General features: G+C 44.1%; 1 protein-coding gene across 9 annotated transcripts in view; it reads right to left on the minus strand.

Moving 5' to 3' along the window:
• Window positions 1-17,000, minus strand: part of CDH23 (cadherin related 23) — a 529,883-nt gene that overhangs the window by 180,381 nt on the left and 332,502 nt on the right. For all 9 annotated transcript variants that reach the window (XM_045025474.1, XM_045025448.1, XM_045025449.1 and 6 more), the window contains 4 exons: window positions 7,481-7,545; window positions 5,719-5,956; window positions 2,968-3,073; window positions 1,960-2,087 (listed from right to left, as the gene is read on the minus strand). In XM_045025474.1, the coding sequence (XP_044881409.1) occupies window positions 1,960-2,087; window positions 2,968-3,073; window positions 5,719-5,956; window positions 7,481-7,545 (537 nt within the window). The remainder of the gene's footprint in view (window positions 1-1,959; window positions 2,088-2,967; window positions 3,074-5,718; window positions 5,957-7,480; window positions 7,546-17,000) is intronic.

A 17,000-nucleotide genomic window follows, 5' to 3' on the forward strand; every position in this document is an offset into this window, starting at 1 on the left:
CAAGAGAAGATTTTGAACAAAAATTATTCCTTAGATGTGCATGTACCTGCTAACATCACTGATGATGCTGGTGCTCATACAAGGCTACTTCTCAATTAGAAACTGGAAAAAACCCAAACCCCACATTTGAGAGGGAAAGGAATGCTATTTCTTTAGGTTGCTTTTATGAGGGAATTTCAAATAATGGAGAGAATAGTGTATATGCGTGCATATATATTTACATGTTTGTACATATAAATACAACACATGTACTGTATCGTATGCACACGATATATTACGTATATACCCACAGATGCTGGGTGATCTCGCTCTACAATATAAAGGCAACATCTGGTGTTTACAACAGGAAACTGCAAGACAGGACCCTGGAGCATTACTCTGGTTCTGCGACTTATGTAGTCCATGGGCTTTGGGAGGTCACTTAACTTCTCTGCGTATTATTTTACATATCCAAAGCATGAGCAGAATGGTATCTATCTATCTCACAGGGCTTGTAAAGCCCTTTAAGATCCTTGGATGAAAGGTGCTATGTAAATGCAAACCAGTATTTACTCCTGGGGGAATTCTGTGCCACTGCACATGTACAGAATTTATGTCCCCTGCAGATTTCTTTGCTTCCCAATAGAAAAATGACTTTCTGATGGGGAAGCAAAGGGAAGCCACAAGAGTGGTCATGTGACCCTCCCCAGCAGTATTTTTCATGTGCCCAGGGCAGCTGGCAGAGAGGTAAATCACTGTGGGGCAGGGGATGGGACTGGGGAAGACCCAGCTGGTGGCTCCTACCCTGCACCAGGCTCAGCTGCTAGTCCCAGCTGGCCTGGAGAGGATGGGACTTCCTCTTCCTCCGCACGGCATCCAGAGCCGGGTCAGACCCACCCCCAGTTTTCTCCCCTGGCTGTAGGAAGCTCTGCAAACTCTCCCAGCCTGCACGCTTCCTGCACCCATCGCGCCTCAGCTGCAAGGGGAGGGATCACTGTACAGGGAGCAGCTCCCCTATCTGCCCAACCCCTGTGCATCCAGACCCCCTCATGCTCAGACATTCCTGCTGAGCCTCACCCCCCTTGCACCCAGAACCCTCCCTGACAAGCCCCACTCACCCTGCATCTGGACCACCCCGACGAGCCCCCTGCACCTGGATCCCCACCCTACCGAGCCCCAAGCAGCTGAACCTGGATTCCCACCCCACTGAGCTCAACTCCCCCAGCATCTGGCCCCCCCACTGACTCCCCCAAACCAAGACCTCCCTGCCAAGACCTCTATCCCCCACACACCCAGACGACACCTCCCCCGCTGAGCCCCAGCCACCTTCACCTGGATCCCCCTGCAGAGTCCCATTACCATTGCACCCAGAACCTCCCAAAAAGCCCCTGTGCATCCAGATCCACCCTGCACACAGATCCTCCATTGAGCTGCCTATACCCAGATTGCCCCACACAGAACCCTCTCAACCACACCTGGATCTCCCCACACTAAGCCCCTGCACATTTGGATCCTGCCCACACCTGGTGCACCTGGCATGGAGGGACAGGGCCCTGGGGTGTTTCTGGGGCAGGCCACGTCTAGCTCTGAGTCAGGGTTGGATGCAGCCTCATCGCTGAGTCCGTGTCCTGGGGGGAGCTGCACAGTGATCTCCCACCTCTGTGCAGCCAGTGGCCTGTGCTCCCCAGTGCCATGCTGGAGCCTCCACATTTATTTGACAAATAAAATTTGCAGAATTTTTGCAGAATTTTAGAATATTGTATGCAGAATTTTTATTTTTTTGGTGCAGAATGCCCTCAGAAGTACGTATTCTTACTAAAGTAGAAAAACGGCTGGGGCACTGACATCAAGCATGTGGACATACTCATCTGGCAGTGCCCATGCTACTAGCCATTAGTATGCCATGATGAGAATTTCCTGCTTGGGGTAGGACTTTGTGGGGAGGGGAAGAGTGCAATGGAAGGCACAGCTGGTACTTACAAACACCTCTATGGTGATGGGAACAGTGCTGTTAAGTGATGGGACACCAGCATCCTTGGCCATCACAGTCAGATAAATAACTCCATTGGAGACTTGCTCATAATCCAGAGGACGAGTCACACTTATCACTGAAATGGCATAAAGCATTGGAGTAAATGCAGCTGATACTAGCCCATTTCACAGCTAACACATACACCCGAGCACACGCATGCACGCATCAAACAGCAGCAGCAGAAGTCTGTCTGGTACAACTCCTGGAGCAACGCATTTAGATCTTGTCTATGCTAGGAAAATCTGAGTTTTTATTCCTCACTGATATAACTGCACTTGTGCTACCACTGGCAGCAGCTGGTCACAGTGCTTACAATGCCAGAGCCCACCATGGCTAGCACTGGTGCAGTTGCTCCAGTGCAGATAACCACAAATGTTTCCAGGGTCGATGCACCCTTAGTAATCCACAGAAGCATTTACTCTGAGTCAGCCTCAGTCACTCAATGGCGGTATAGCCAGCCACTCTTCAGAGCAGGCACCAGCTTCCACCCCTCCCAGTAAAGCAATTGCATTTCTTAGCAGAATTGCCCTGATTAAGGCCAAGATTTTCAAAAGTAACAAATGTAGGGGGGAGGTCTCAATTTTGAACTACAAAACTGAGACACCTTAAAGGGGCCTGATTTGCTCCTTCTGGGGGAAGCAGGGACCCAAACTTTCCTGAAAATCAGCCCCCAGTAAAGTGGCCTGAGTTGGGGACTCCATACCCAAAGCACTCAAAATGACTAGTCACTTTTGAAAATCTTGATTGATTCTTCTCCTGATACCAGGAGTCAGAAGAACAGCACCGAATGGCACATCCACACACCACCTTCTGTATGCAGCCAATTCTGCAGGCTCTAGCCCATGCCCAAGGAGATGGCTAATGTATAACCAAGCCACCACTCCCACCTGAGTGCCACTCGGCCCGTTACCCCTCCCCCTCATGGCACACCCTACCAGTGCCCCAACAGCGCTCACCTCCATACCCTTCAGAGACACTAATGTCAAACGAACTTCGGAAGGCTGACGCTTGCACGATGCTGTAAGTGATCTGGTTATTTGGAGAGGAATCTTCATCAGTTGCCTAGGTTGAAGCAGAAAAAAGCCCCAGTGTTATCATATAAACACAGACGCTGTCTCTGAGAAATGCTGCAGCCTAATACGCAGAGAAGAGAAGGCAAACAATTTTGGAGAAAAGATGGGAAGAGAAGGGGCTGGGGGAAATGAACAGTATAGAAGGGAGGCAGTAGTGGTATGGGAATGGAGATCTGTAAGTGGATGTTTCTAAGGTTTATATCAGCCTTTGCCCTAGTCTAAATATGGTCATAACTAATTCTAGGTGGTGAGTGTGGGGGTCTGTCACAGATCTGTCTGTGGCAGGGTGCCCCCTTTAGGCTACGTGGAAAGTGCATGCATCTGTCCAATTACTCCATTCTCATCCACACAGCAGGTGCTATGGGGTCTTTTCAGCATGCCAGTGCTCACCTTCAGGCTGGGGCCTCTCATTCCCTCTCTGTGTCCCCAGTGATGCCACCAAACAGCCTCTAGTCAGCAAATGGGGTTAAAAGAAAGGCAAAGAAAAACCTGCAGGCAGCTCCCTCCAGACTTCAGAGGGGCCTGGGAGTATCAGCGTCCACTTCAGAGTTCTCTGGGATCTAGTGCAAGCCTCAATTCTTTCCCCCTTCAACTCAGGGGTTCTGTACCCTCCTCCTGCGAGGGCAGGGCTCTACAGCTGTCAGTGCTCTCTCCAGGCCTGCCCGGTCTGAGTGGAGTTCCCTCTTTTTTAACTCTTCCTCCAGTCCTGGCATGATTTGCAGGTGTGGTGAGGCAGGGCCGCTCCAGCCCAAAGCAACTTCTTAACCCCTTCCATGCTAGGGCGGAGTTTATATATTGCATCACAGGGTCCCTTACATTGTAACAAGCAGAAAGGCTTGGTTTCCTCTTGCTGTTTTCTTCTGGACTACCCTTTTATCCTCATGTTTATGCCAAATAACCTTCCCTCCTCTCACTTATGTGTGCCTTGGATAAGGTGTCCTCCTTCCTTCTGGACTGCTTGCCAGAGTTCATGAGGGCAAGACAGAAACATTCACTAATGATAGACACCACCTTGCTCTGTGAATTGGTGAGCAGCAAGAGATGACAGAGTTTTGAAATCATCATCTCTCTTCACATCCCACCACAGAGAGAAGAGTCACTGTGTCTTAAATGCATCTTCTCCATTCCCTCACACCTATAAAGAATAGACACTTAGATCTAAAATATCTAAGAGATGACCACAATACTCTTACAGTACTCACACAGCCTGAGTTTACTGAAGACAGATACCAGCATGAAGAAAACTGCAAAAGGCCTAGTTTATTCTTGTCATGCTCAAGGAGACAAGTGGATTCCATCATCTCTTGTTTTAAACAGAAAAAGCTTACAATTCGATCAGCAACAAACTGCTCAACTCCCACAGGTAAATGCGATTTCATCAGGAAGGGATCTGATGATAATGAAGATGAGTTTGCATTCTGGAGAAAGCTTTGCTAGTGGGTATGGTACACTCCAGGGGTAACTCTGGCGTTGATACAGCTGGGATGGGAAATTCTTGTGACTCGCCTCCTCTTTGCTAAGCATGGCTTGTCTACATTTGTGGAGCTTGTCCACCCGTGTACGGCTTGTCATGCCAGTGATGAATTTTGAAGTTGAATAAGCTTGTCTCAAATTTCAAACCTATCAAAATGGAAATTCCACTGCCTTCAGTAATTCTACATTTCCCTTTAACAGTATGTTCCTGTCCTTCTATAGCCCTGCATTTCACAGGAACTCCAAAGCAATGATTATACAGACACTCATAATGGAAACTCAGCTCTCCCAACCTCTCACACATTCTTCTCTTTACTTAGCTGAATTCATTAGCATCTTTCCAATCCTGTCATAAAATCCAGAGCGCCTTCAGGGAAGTCCCAATCACTCAGTGTAATAAAGTCTGATACAGTAAATCCTGCACACATCCAAGGAAGCCAGGGTGGGAGGAGGGGAGGAAAGGGACATGGGGAAAGTCTAGGCTGCTAGAGAAGCAGAGTCAGTTGCATTTCACAATAAGGAGTAATTAAAGCATGCAAAGGAGCAGATGGTCTGCAATTCCTTCTCCTCCTTCCTCCCACCCCACCCCCCCATATTCCTGACCAGTAACACTCCTGTTTAAGCAGCAAAGAATCCTGTGGCACCTTATAGACTAACAGACGTTTTGCAGCATGAGCTTTCGTGGGTGAATACCCACTTCTTCGGATGTTGCATCCGAAGAAGTGGGTATTCACCCACGAAAGCTCATGCTGCAAAACGTCTGTTAGTCTATAAGGTGCCACAGGATTCTTTGCTGCTTCTACAGAACCAGACTAACACGGCTACCCCTCTGATACTTGACTCCTGTTTAATTGCATCCATAAAGGGTTTAATTATAGTGGGTAGCTCTCTCCGTGGGGCTTCACCACCCGGGCTTCAGACTGCTTTCAAATGGGAGGGGATGACAGAGAGCAATGATGAGTAAAAGAGAAATTAAAAGAGTGAAGAGGAAAAAAAGACTTAAAATGCACTTTATGCTGTTTCTCTCCTCTTCCTGGCCCATCTGAGACTTACCCTAGCTGGAGAAATCCTGGATCACAGGTCCCCCTAATAATATTGACCACTGTGTATCTGGAGAAAAGGAAGTATAGTAGAAAGTGAATCGGTGCTTTCATTTCTTACCCTGAGACGGACCACCTGAGTGACTGAAGGCTCATTTTCCCGGAGAGCCCCCAAATAGGATTCTTTCTGGAAAGTGGGGACATTATCGTTGACATCCAGAACGTTAATCCTCACTCGCCCTGTAGTCTCTTCCCCACCCCCGTCCCTGGCAATCACAGTCAGAGTGTAGCGCTGCGTCGTTTCAAAGTCTAACCGGGCGATCAGTGTGATCACACCTGTGTCTTTATCCAGAGAGAACCTGCCAAGCAAAACAAGAAGGGGAGCAGAGGAGTTACCAAATCAAACCCTCATTTCAGGCAGACAGGAAACAGCAGCCTGAAACAACACCGTAAGAAAGAGGCATAGATGAGAAATTGGAAAAGGTTTGATGCTGTGCGTATCATCTCATAGGTTCCTCCTGATGGTAACATTTCACAGTACTATAGCCTCTTCCAACTGAAGATCTCATTGTACTTTTCAGACACTGATGCACCCTCAGCCTCTGGGTGGTAGGTGTTATCTACCCCATTTTACAGACAGAGCAAATGAGGCACCAGGAAAGTTAAAGCCAAACTCCTGAAGAAACTGAGGCAAGAAGAGGTCAAAGACAAAATTTTCAAACTCTGGCACCCAAATCCACATTTAAACCCTTAAATAAGCAACCTGATTTTCAAAGGGGCTGAGCAGCTGCAGCTCCCATTGAAGTCAATGGAATCACATCCAGGATGAATTTTGTCCCTTTTACGCCTTAATGTCAATACCATATTCCTTCCATTGTAGCAAAAGACTCCCAATCACTCACCCGTGGCAGCAGAGAGTCTCATGAGTAGCTCTAATACTATCATATAAGTTGTTGTTAAGTGTATGTGTTGGCCTCAAGTTACATATTTGTGCAGCTAGGTCCTGATTTAGCAAAGCAATTAAGTGTGTTTCTCTTTAAGCACAGGCTTAAGTCCTGTTAATTTAGCGAGCCTGTACGGAGCCCAACAACTCATGGCTGAACAAGAGCCTATCTTTTAAAAAACACCCAGCCCAGATTTAAAGACTCAAAGTGATGGACAATCCACCACATCCCTTGGTAACTTGTTCCAAAAGTTAACTATCCTCACTGTTAAAATTTGCACTTTATTTCCCGTTTGAATAGGTCGAGCCATGGATGATGTTACACATTTCTCTGATATACTAAACCTCAGTCTAGTACCAGAAAATTTCTCTCTGTGCAGGTACTTATAGACAGCTTGAGTCTTCTCTTTGATAAACTAAATAGACTGAGTTCTGTAAATCTCTCATCTTAAGCTGTGCCTGACAAACCTCAAACCATTCTTGTAGCTTTTTTCTAAATCGTCTCCAATTTTCCACTATCCTTTTTCCAAGTATGGACACCAAAACCAGATATAGATCTGGACTGATATGAACTGGCAGAGATGGCTTGAACAGTATCCACACTTAGTACAGGGCTGATACCATTGGAGTCAATGGAAGTTTTACTATTCTCAATAGGAGTAGGATTAAGCCCTCTGGTATGATCCAGCCCTGTCTGTCCCTCAATTTATGAGCACCCAAATCACATGAGAAATTTAAATAGAAAACAAGCCATTTAAAAACTGGAATAGGCCTTCTATTAGGGTCAATTCACCCTCCCTGTAACAGTTTATGGTAGCCTCTCTTTCAAGAAAGACTTCACAGATTAAAGTTACCAACATTCCAATTTTGTAAATTCATGGCAAGACTGAAAGGGGATTTTAAGGAACTGAAACTATCTGAGAGGTTTTGTCGCACTTACCTGTCAGGATCATCACTGAAAAAATAGCTGACTTTCCCATAACTGCCCACATCATTGTCAGTTGCCTAAAAAATTTAAGTACAAAGGGAATATTAATAACAAAGATGTTTATGAGAATTTCAACTTAAAAAGTAAATTCTGATTAGGAAAACATATAAAAATCTATAGGAATCTTAATTCAACCTCTCCTTCATATAGCTGCTGCATTGACCAGATGGTTCCTTGGACATCCTTCTAGGTTACCTATATGCTCCCTGTTCTCTAGGATATCTTGCAGAAAGGGTGCAGGTATGGGGTTGTTACACTCCCCTCTGGAATTCCTCTGAGGGGATAACTATTTAACTCTGCTTTTCTGATCCTCCACCCTGCCATGGCTCCCTATAGCAGGAGCTGCACCCAAAATCCGTTCCAAGTGGATATACAAATCCAGTGCTGCTTTCTGCCCCTTCTCCTTACAAGTGAATTAATAGGCTAGCACCAGTGCAGATTTTGTTAGCTGACATTTTTCACCTGATAAATCTGGGACTCAGATGTTTTTGCTTTCCTGAAATGTATTCTGTGTATGTCCCTGATTCATAGTCTGCCCTAGATAACAACACTCCATCAAATCCTCTTTACACCATGTCCACAAAACTTTAGCAGTAGGAAACTTTTCATATACTCTAACTTACATACCAAGATGAGCTGGCACAGTAAATAGCACACACAAAAATACATCTGTGAACAATGGGGCATAATAAAAGACATAGAAAACTGAAAAGAAAATTAATACGATTATGAAAGACAAGATGCTTGAACTGTCCATGATACAATCCTGCAGAAAAAAAGCATTACAAAAATCCACACAATAAAATGAGGGGCAGTTACACTAACATGGGGTGGGAGTGGGGGATGACTCCAGAGAAAATTGCAAAGCCTGATTTGCCAAGAAAAGAAAATAAGACATAAAAGTGTGGCATTTACAGAAGGGAGTCACAGTCCATATAACTGAGGTCAAGCAATCCTCAATTAAAAGTAGGTAAAAGGGCATTCCCACATACTGGGTAATTTACTGTCCTCATTTCTCATGTTCAATGGCAACACCCATCGACGCCAGTCTCAATCATGTGAAGATGCAGAAGTACCGAAACTGAGATTGAGGCACATTTTAACTATTTACTTAGTGTTGACAATGTGCTTGTCGCTGTACAAAACACAGACATGAAGACAGATCCTGCCCCAAAGCTCTTACAGTCCAAAATACAGATACTCTAGGCAACCCAGAGACGGGAACCATTTAAAGCTTTGATTTTTATGCCAACTCACTTTACGTGGCCTTACAAGGACAAAAGTAGAGGGAAAATACCAACAGGCATGTACCACAGCAGATTTCATCATTTTGTATAATCGTATTTACATTTTCTATTCCCTGTTCAAATAACTCTGGTGTTTAAAAGTCACCTAAGCGCTAGCTCAAGCACATGAAAACTGGCTTTCACTCACCCTGGATCTTTACAACAGATCTGGCACTCAATGTCTTTTGGGACAAGTCCATTGTCACATTGTTTTATTTTTCCTTGATAGCAAGTGGACTAACTGCGGTTTATCATTCAATACAAATGCCTAGTAGAATGTGCTGCAATATGAAAGAAAGATGCAAAACCTATTCATGCATCTGAAATATGAAATCATATCCTGCTTTCCCACTCAGGGGCTCTTCAGATGCCTGCTGGAGGACAGAGAAAGCTCCCATAGTTGTAAACTCCATGCTCACCCTCCACACTCCCTTCACAATCAACATCCCTCTCCACGACTGAGGAGGATTAGACAGTCAATTTTCTCCCTTAAACTTCTGGACGAGTCACCACTGGTCAATGCTAGATACTCACCCCAGCCCACAATTTCATGGTGGTGGGGTTTTTTTTAATCAGAGGAGCCAAAACACCAGTTCTCAGACAAGTAGGAACCCAATTCTGAAAAGTATTTTCCTGGAAAAGAAGGATGGCTCCTGTGGTTAGGGCCTGGGACTCTAGACACCCTACACACAGGAATTCTGTGGCAGCTCAAGGAACCGTGAGACTTTGGGCAAACCACTTAGTCTCTCACTGTCTCAGTTCCCCTTCTCTGAAATGACACTATTAGCACTCCTCTACCTCACCGGAGTGTTGTGAGGATGAATACATCAAAAGCACCGAGATACCATGATTATGGGAGCCAAATAAGTATCTAAGATGCACAGATAGAATCCTAACTGGATACTTAAGGGTCCCTTTTTGTTGTAGCAACAGACATGTAATAAGAAACCTTTGCAAAAATTGTCCTACTTCAATACCCCCATAATCACTTTTTCTGCACCCTTATGTTTCTGAATTATCCAAACAACAGTAGACACCATTCACTGTCAATATTTCACCAAAACAATAAAATACAGACTCTGAAAGGGACAGCTTCATGGTCTAAAGGTCAGGTTGGAAAACTCAATCTTGTTACAACAAAAGATTCAAATCATAGTAGGGTCAACTCAGCTTTTTACCCTTCCAAGGTAGCTAAAGTGAGTGACATGCATTTCTGTGCCCCCTCCCCTTCAAACAAAACCTTAACAATAAAAAAATAAAATAAAAAGGGTCTCATCTCCTCACCCTGGATATTAAGGATCCCAAAGTACTTTTAGTAACAGCAGGGATATGCCCTGTTGCCCTTATTCCAAAGTCTCCCCTGTTCAACTGATGTGCCGAGTGCCCCAGAGGGATGTGCACTGCAATCATGCTCACACCTATGGTAGCTCATAAATGCATAAGAAAATATATGGGGACAACATGTAAAATGTCACTGTCAAGTGCCTGCACCAACTACCCCCAAAACATTGTTTTTAATTATCTGGGAATGTTGACACATTCTTTGAGAGAGAGAGAGAGAGAGAGAGAGGATGGCTGTATGAGACACATACCTGGTCACACACATGAACACAACCTCTTTTAGCGCCACACAATGTTCTGAAAGGAAAATTATGCAACGTTGCAAATACCTCTTTGTTTAAAAAGGTAAATTTTCTTTATGTAAGAAGAAGTTTGCTTAGCACAGAAGAGGAAAGAGGGGCTGAGCGCTGCTACTGTGCTTTTAGCTCCTAGCAGAATCTGAGGCCTTTCACCATCAGCAGCCCATCCATGTAAATCGTTTGGAGCTGTGATGGGTTTCGCAGGCTGACCATGGCAAAATAATAACAACCTTCCCAGCAAAACGTGTAAAGCTCAAAGTGTCACTCTGGGTGAGCAAGGTGAGATTTGTGGATGTTTTAAAGTCTTTTCTCTAATGAATATATAAAAAATGTATGAATGGCAGCAAAGGAAAAGGACCAGAAAATTTTATTTTAAAATGAGAAAAGTGGAATAAAAATCCCAAACTATTTTTTTTTAAATGTCTTTTCTAAATTGATCCCTTGTCTGGGTTTCTTTGGTTCCAGTGGAACAGGGAAAGGCAGGGGCAGAAACACATTTCATTTCATAATGCCATCAAAGGGCTGTATTTTAGGGCTGGGGTGGAATAGAACACTCTCCTGCAACCTTCATGATTTATATGTCCTTGATTATCCTTGATAGAACAGATGTCCAAGAGTATCACAGGGGGAGGAAACCCCTTTAACGGTGCTTAGCTTGCCTAACAGTTAGGAGTAGGGAGGAAGAAGGGGGTATGAACAGAGAGAGCATCACAGGCACAGAGAGAGGGAGAGAGAAGGAAGAGGAGGAGCAAATGCAAAAACAAACTGGAGAGAAATCATATATTTCTCAAAATGTCTTCCCAACTCAGGCAGTGAATTCTTAATGCCTAATGCTAGTTGAGTGACACTCCAGCAGTGCACACCTTTAACACCTGCTAGTACATTTAGCTGAACAGTCTTCTGCCTACTAATGCTGCAATGTTTGATTTATTTATTCTGTACATTACAATTTTATTAAGCAAACCACCCCCTGCCTTTAATTACAGCCAAGTAGCCAGGGAGAATCCCACCAGGAGACCAGTGATTCTGAAAGGGTCTCTCTCTCTCTCAATCCAGGCTGATATCACGGGGGGGAAGAGGGATAGCTAAGTAGTTTGAGCATTGGCCTGCTAAACCCAGGGTTGTGAGTTCAATCCTTGAGGGGGGCCATTTGGGGATTGGTCCTGCTTTGAGCAGGTGGTTGGACTAGATGATCTCCTGAGGTCCCTTCCAACCCTAATAATCTATGATTCTAGGAGGCCTCTTACTATACACAGAGGCTGCCTCTAGAAAGAAGCATGAATCCTTCAGCTGCACACAGCAAATACTACATGGGGAACTGTGCAGTCCTGACTGCTTTGTTTGCAGTTGGTGCAGCAGGATGTTGCATTTACACTGAAGCTGTGATGGCAAACTCCTCTGAAGTGGGTTCTTCATTGCATTAAGTTCCATTTAGTTGAGACAAGGGAACCAGTTCCCTATATGTAACAGGGGACAGTGTTGCAGTCAATCTCTCCTTCCTTAGTCCAAGCACATGTCTCACTTCATTTTCCCCTCACAGTGGGGAGTAGCTGACACAAAACATTCATTTCTCTTATAAGCACAGCTCCTGCCACAATAAGCAAGGAGAGGTTTCTTACCAAACTACCAGCATATTTTCCCTCCTATGAATGAAAGTCTTGGAGGAGTATGAAGCAACAAAAGGGAAAACTTTGCAGGAAATGATTTAGTTGGGTTTGATATGATTTAGTTGGGTTTGGTCCTGCTTTGAGCAGGGGGTTGGACTAGATGACCTCCTGAGGTCCCTTCAACCCTGAGATTCTATGATTCTATGAAATGTCTCTGGTTTTGTTCTAATGCACAGCACCCTTCTTGAAGAGCATATCACAGTGCTGCATCCATATCCCTAATCACTCTGCATTAAGGAGGCACCCTGAATGCAGAGGAGCAGAGCTTTGTCAGATGGGAAGGAGGACAAACAAAAGTAATTGCTGCTTGACTCTGTTCCTTCTTTCCCTTTTCTTCGTTCAACCTCCCATCCCTCTACAGTATTCAGGAGAACTGCTGTTTGGTCTGGCCAGGACTTCCCTGTAAGAAACCCACATACCTATCAATTTGTGACAGCTCAGCTCCCCCCAGCAAGCCTTCCAGGTGTTTATCCTCCCCTGCCAGCTGGAAGCTGAGAGGTTGCAATTTCCTGCTGGGGTAATCGTCCCTCTTTCAGCATCAGGCTTCAGTTTTTCTTGGTTCAGAACTTGTCTTTGAGAAAGGGTTCTCTGAAGTCTTGAACCAAATGCATTCCACCCCATTAGGGAGAAGGCTAATGAGTGGTCACACAAGCAGCAGATTCCTCATTTTTGATCCAACCTCATCTTTGCACAGAGAGCTCTCAGGCTGCCCTGAGTTAATGTGGCCAGTACATCTATCCACAGGTTTCCAGATGGCCCTTCAGCCAAATGGTTCTCAGAGCCCCAACTGTTCACTGAGAAGGAATGGATTTCTGGCTACACCTTTATACAGCACATCAGTGCCCACTTTAGCAGGCTGTTAACAAATGAAACAGTACAAGGTGACAAATGCTGCACATTCCAGGTTCCCTTTATATACTGTTAGTACTATTGTTTTAATCAAAGATCCCTTCAGTTCTAACTTCGGTTCTTGTTGCTCCTGTCTCTTGCTTTGTTCAGATTAATTTCCTGTCAGTCTCTCTAACAAATCCACCATGATTGCTAGCTATATTACACAAATGTGGCATTGGGAATGAACAGACCCTGGACCTTCTGCTCCAAAAACACAGGCTTCTGTACCTTGAGGGACAAGAGAATCTCCATGAATTATTATGTTGCTTTCAGTCAGAGTTTATTTAGCCCAAGCTTGTAAATGCCAGGCACACTTGAGACATTGCTGTTACAAAGTGTCTAATAAATAAATATTTTCAAAACAGAAAACAAGTTAAAAATAAAAGTCAAATTCATGTCTATGGTATCAATTCACGCCACTGAAATCAATGGAGTTTCACCAGCATATCATGTGGCCCAGTAGATCTGTTTTTGCTAAACTGGATTAAATGGGAAGGTGATCCAGCCATATTTGTTGTGGGCCCACGGACGGTGAATTCAGGATGAATCAAAGCAGACCTCAGAAATCTGCATGTTGTATAGTTACTGAAAACATCCTGTGTCATGGTGACTCTAAGCACACAGCAGCCATCCAACTCAAAAAGAGATCGTCTTTTATATTAGGCTGTCAAGATCCCTGTTATCACAGGCACAGTCCCCAGTTTTGATAAACACTGCAATTCAGTTTGAGGCACCAACTCTAGTTCCTGGGCCAGGAAGAATATCACTTCTGCTGGTGTTAAGGAAAGGAAAGGAATAGCTCTGAAATTGCACACGCTCTGCAGAAATCTTCATTATTTCTCCTCTATTTCTGGGGTTAGGTTGGTGGATTTTTACTGCTGTTGACAGTGAAGAAGTAATAGCACTAGGCATAGCACAGGCAAATGGTGGGCAAGCTTCACACACATTGCTCTGATATTACACTTCAATTTTGATATGCAATACCCCCTATTATTTCAGTCCTGGGCTTCCACATACCTCTGCCAATGCACATCAATCTGTAGCACTCTAATAGTCCAGCCCTAGGCCTCTCCTGAGCAAGACTGCCAATCATATACACTTGTACAGTGGATTCATAGGGCCCAATTCTTATCTTACACTGATGTAAATCAGGAGTAACTTCACTGAAGTAAATGGAGTTACTCTGGTGAAACTGAGATCAGAATCAGATCCCTTCTGGGGTAAACTACACTTTATACCGCATGCCCACATCTATACATTTTTACCATGCATGTTCAAGTCTTCATTTTAAGTGGCAGCGATTGCTACAGTTGCATGTTTTTTTCCCATTTTAATTGCACCTTCTTCCATTTGCTTATTACTTTCCCAAACTTCCACGAGCTCTACAGCTGAAATGACGAGGGTAGAAAGATAAAATTTGGGAAATAAAAGTCAGTGCTAAGCATGAATGCCTTGGAGTGTTTCTGGTGACAACAGGGTTTAAATTCACCACATTAGGATCCAATGAAAACTCACAATTTGCACATATGAAGCAAAATTAGAATGGGATTTTGTCACTCAACTTGTCAGGTGAACAAACCTGGGCCAAAGAAAGAGAGAGAGTGTGTGTGTGGTGGAGGATCGGGGGGGGGGGGCGCTAATTTAGCTGCATAATGAAAAGGGACCTTTTAAACACAGTTATATTAGGTACCAAAATGCTTTTAAGGGTGGGATTTTCAAAAGCACTTAATAGGATGTGTGTTCCTGTTAGTTTCAGGTGCCTTAGAAAAATCACACTCTTAAAAACATTTTGGTACCAAACATTTTTTTGTTAATAATAAAACAGCTTGATGCAATTGAATCTTTGCACTATGACATCTAAAGGACAGATATTATCATTGCTATATCATCTGTATGGGTATATTTTACTGTGAAAAGATCAGACCATTATTATTAGAAAGTCACCATATACACATAGGTATTACTTGTTGTTTTCAACAGACATGACACCAAAACCTAGGATCTGAACACTCTTTGACCTTACAGGGTTTGAAAACCTGATTCACTCTAGTTTTCCGTGTGCACATCAATAAGCCAGATTTTTACCATGCCTATCCAGGAAAAGGATTTTCCCTATGTATGCCATGCCAAGGATTTTCAAAGGATATTCACTATGGGTGCCCATCTTCTTCAAATACTATTGCTCTCCAGTTGCAATGCTTGGTGTGTTCCCCTCATCCTGCCATGATCTTTAGATGTATTATATTCATTAATGCCTTGCTTTGTGGGGGACTCTTATCAGATGTGCGAGAGTCATCTTGGCAGCTGTTTAGGTGAGAAAATTACAGAACTAAGCTGAACAGCCCTGACATCCAGCCTGCCAATCAAGTGACACTGAGGTCTGATATGAGGGGGCATGAACTTTTAGATATTAATTTACAAGGTTTCTATATTTACAACTTGCTATGATAAAATCTTTAAAAAAAAAGTATAGACAATTTCTTCTCCCCAGAGCTTCTCCTCAGGAATTAGGATAATGGAACATTCCATAAACTCTTAAAACCAATGAAGGAGGAGGGGTATATTTTGCCTGTCAGAGCCCAGTGTTTAACCAGCCAGCACTTTGTTTCCTAAACCCCAAGTGCAGCGTAAAAGGACAGTAACAGTCAGATAAGGCGGCTTTTCAGAATGCTTGGATTGGCCGGTGATGAGGTAATGATTTATAACAGGCTTGACAATGCTACTGAGGGCTGGCATTACCAGCAAAACTAATTCCCTCATTTGGCCCTTTATAATTGCATTTGTAAGTGCTTATTTCAGTGATGGACAATGCTGGGGAAGTGTAATTTTCTTCTGCTGATAAAAAACCAACTAGGGGAAAAAAGAAGGTTAAAAGAAGGTTAGTGTAGTACAAGGTGAGCTGCTCCATGGGGCCGCAGCATGTTGCACGTGAACTTTGGCAGCCCCTAGAGGGATCAAAACCACGTTCTGTACAGAGCTTAATTCTGTGATTTTCCAGCATGTAAAACAAAACTACTAACATATCGCACAGAAAGAGTCGTTGGCAATTCATGGCTGATTTCCTTCCTTCTGAAAAAAACCCTCCTCCTGCTCCAGCATCTTCCACACTCTTGAGTGGCAGAAGCAAGGCCAGGTACTAGCAACGACCCACCCAGCCCGCTGGCTCAGAAACAGCTTACGCTACATGTGCTAGCTACTCCGGGACAGTGTTGGCATGTGTTATTGCCATGCTAAAACACTAGCAAGCTCCTGAGGTAAACGACACTTGGCACTTTCAGTTGTAATTGTTTCTAATGGAAAGAATGAGCCCAATTCTCTTTTCCCTTAAACAAGTTTTCCAGAGTAACTTCAGTGGCATTACTTCTGATTTACACCAGTGTAAATGAGAGGAGAATCAAGCTCAGTGGATGTTCTCGTGATGACAGGCCCATGTCATGTGATGAGCACACTCATACATCACGCAAAGGCAACCAGGGAAATAATGCAGGTTCCTGCTGTGTGTGACAGGAGACATGAGAAAAGGAAGAACACACACTTTGGACATATTTAATTTTTATGGTTGTCATAATATTTACCTTACAGAACCTTTTAGTTTTAAGGATGAAGTTCCTTAGCGGTTCCTAACCCACAGGGAAGGAGACAGAACCACTGACGAGTCTAAATCTGATTATCAAAGCTACCCCAAGGACTGAATAAGAAACCCACACACTCACACTGGAGGACATGCAAAACACACACAGAACCACTTACTTGGTTTACATATCCCTACATGATTCCTGGGCTTCAGCTCTGCCCCTCTTCCCTTGCCCCCCCAACACCCTCCCCCCCCCAAAACACACACACAGCCCTAACAATCTGACACCAGACACAAGGGGGAAAAAAAAGCAGAAGATTCTAGGGGATCCACATCAAGAATCAAATGTTTTTATGGCTGTTCATTTCCTGCACAAAATATTCAAATAGGGTCTGCCCAGTGTCACCTGCAAAG

The sequence above is a fragment of the Mauremys mutica genome, chromosome 7, assembly GCF_020497125.1.
Source record: "Mauremys mutica isolate MM-2020 ecotype Southern chromosome 7, ASM2049712v1, whole genome shotgun sequence".
NCBI lineage: Eukaryota > Metazoa > Chordata > Testudines > Geoemydidae > Mauremys > Mauremys mutica.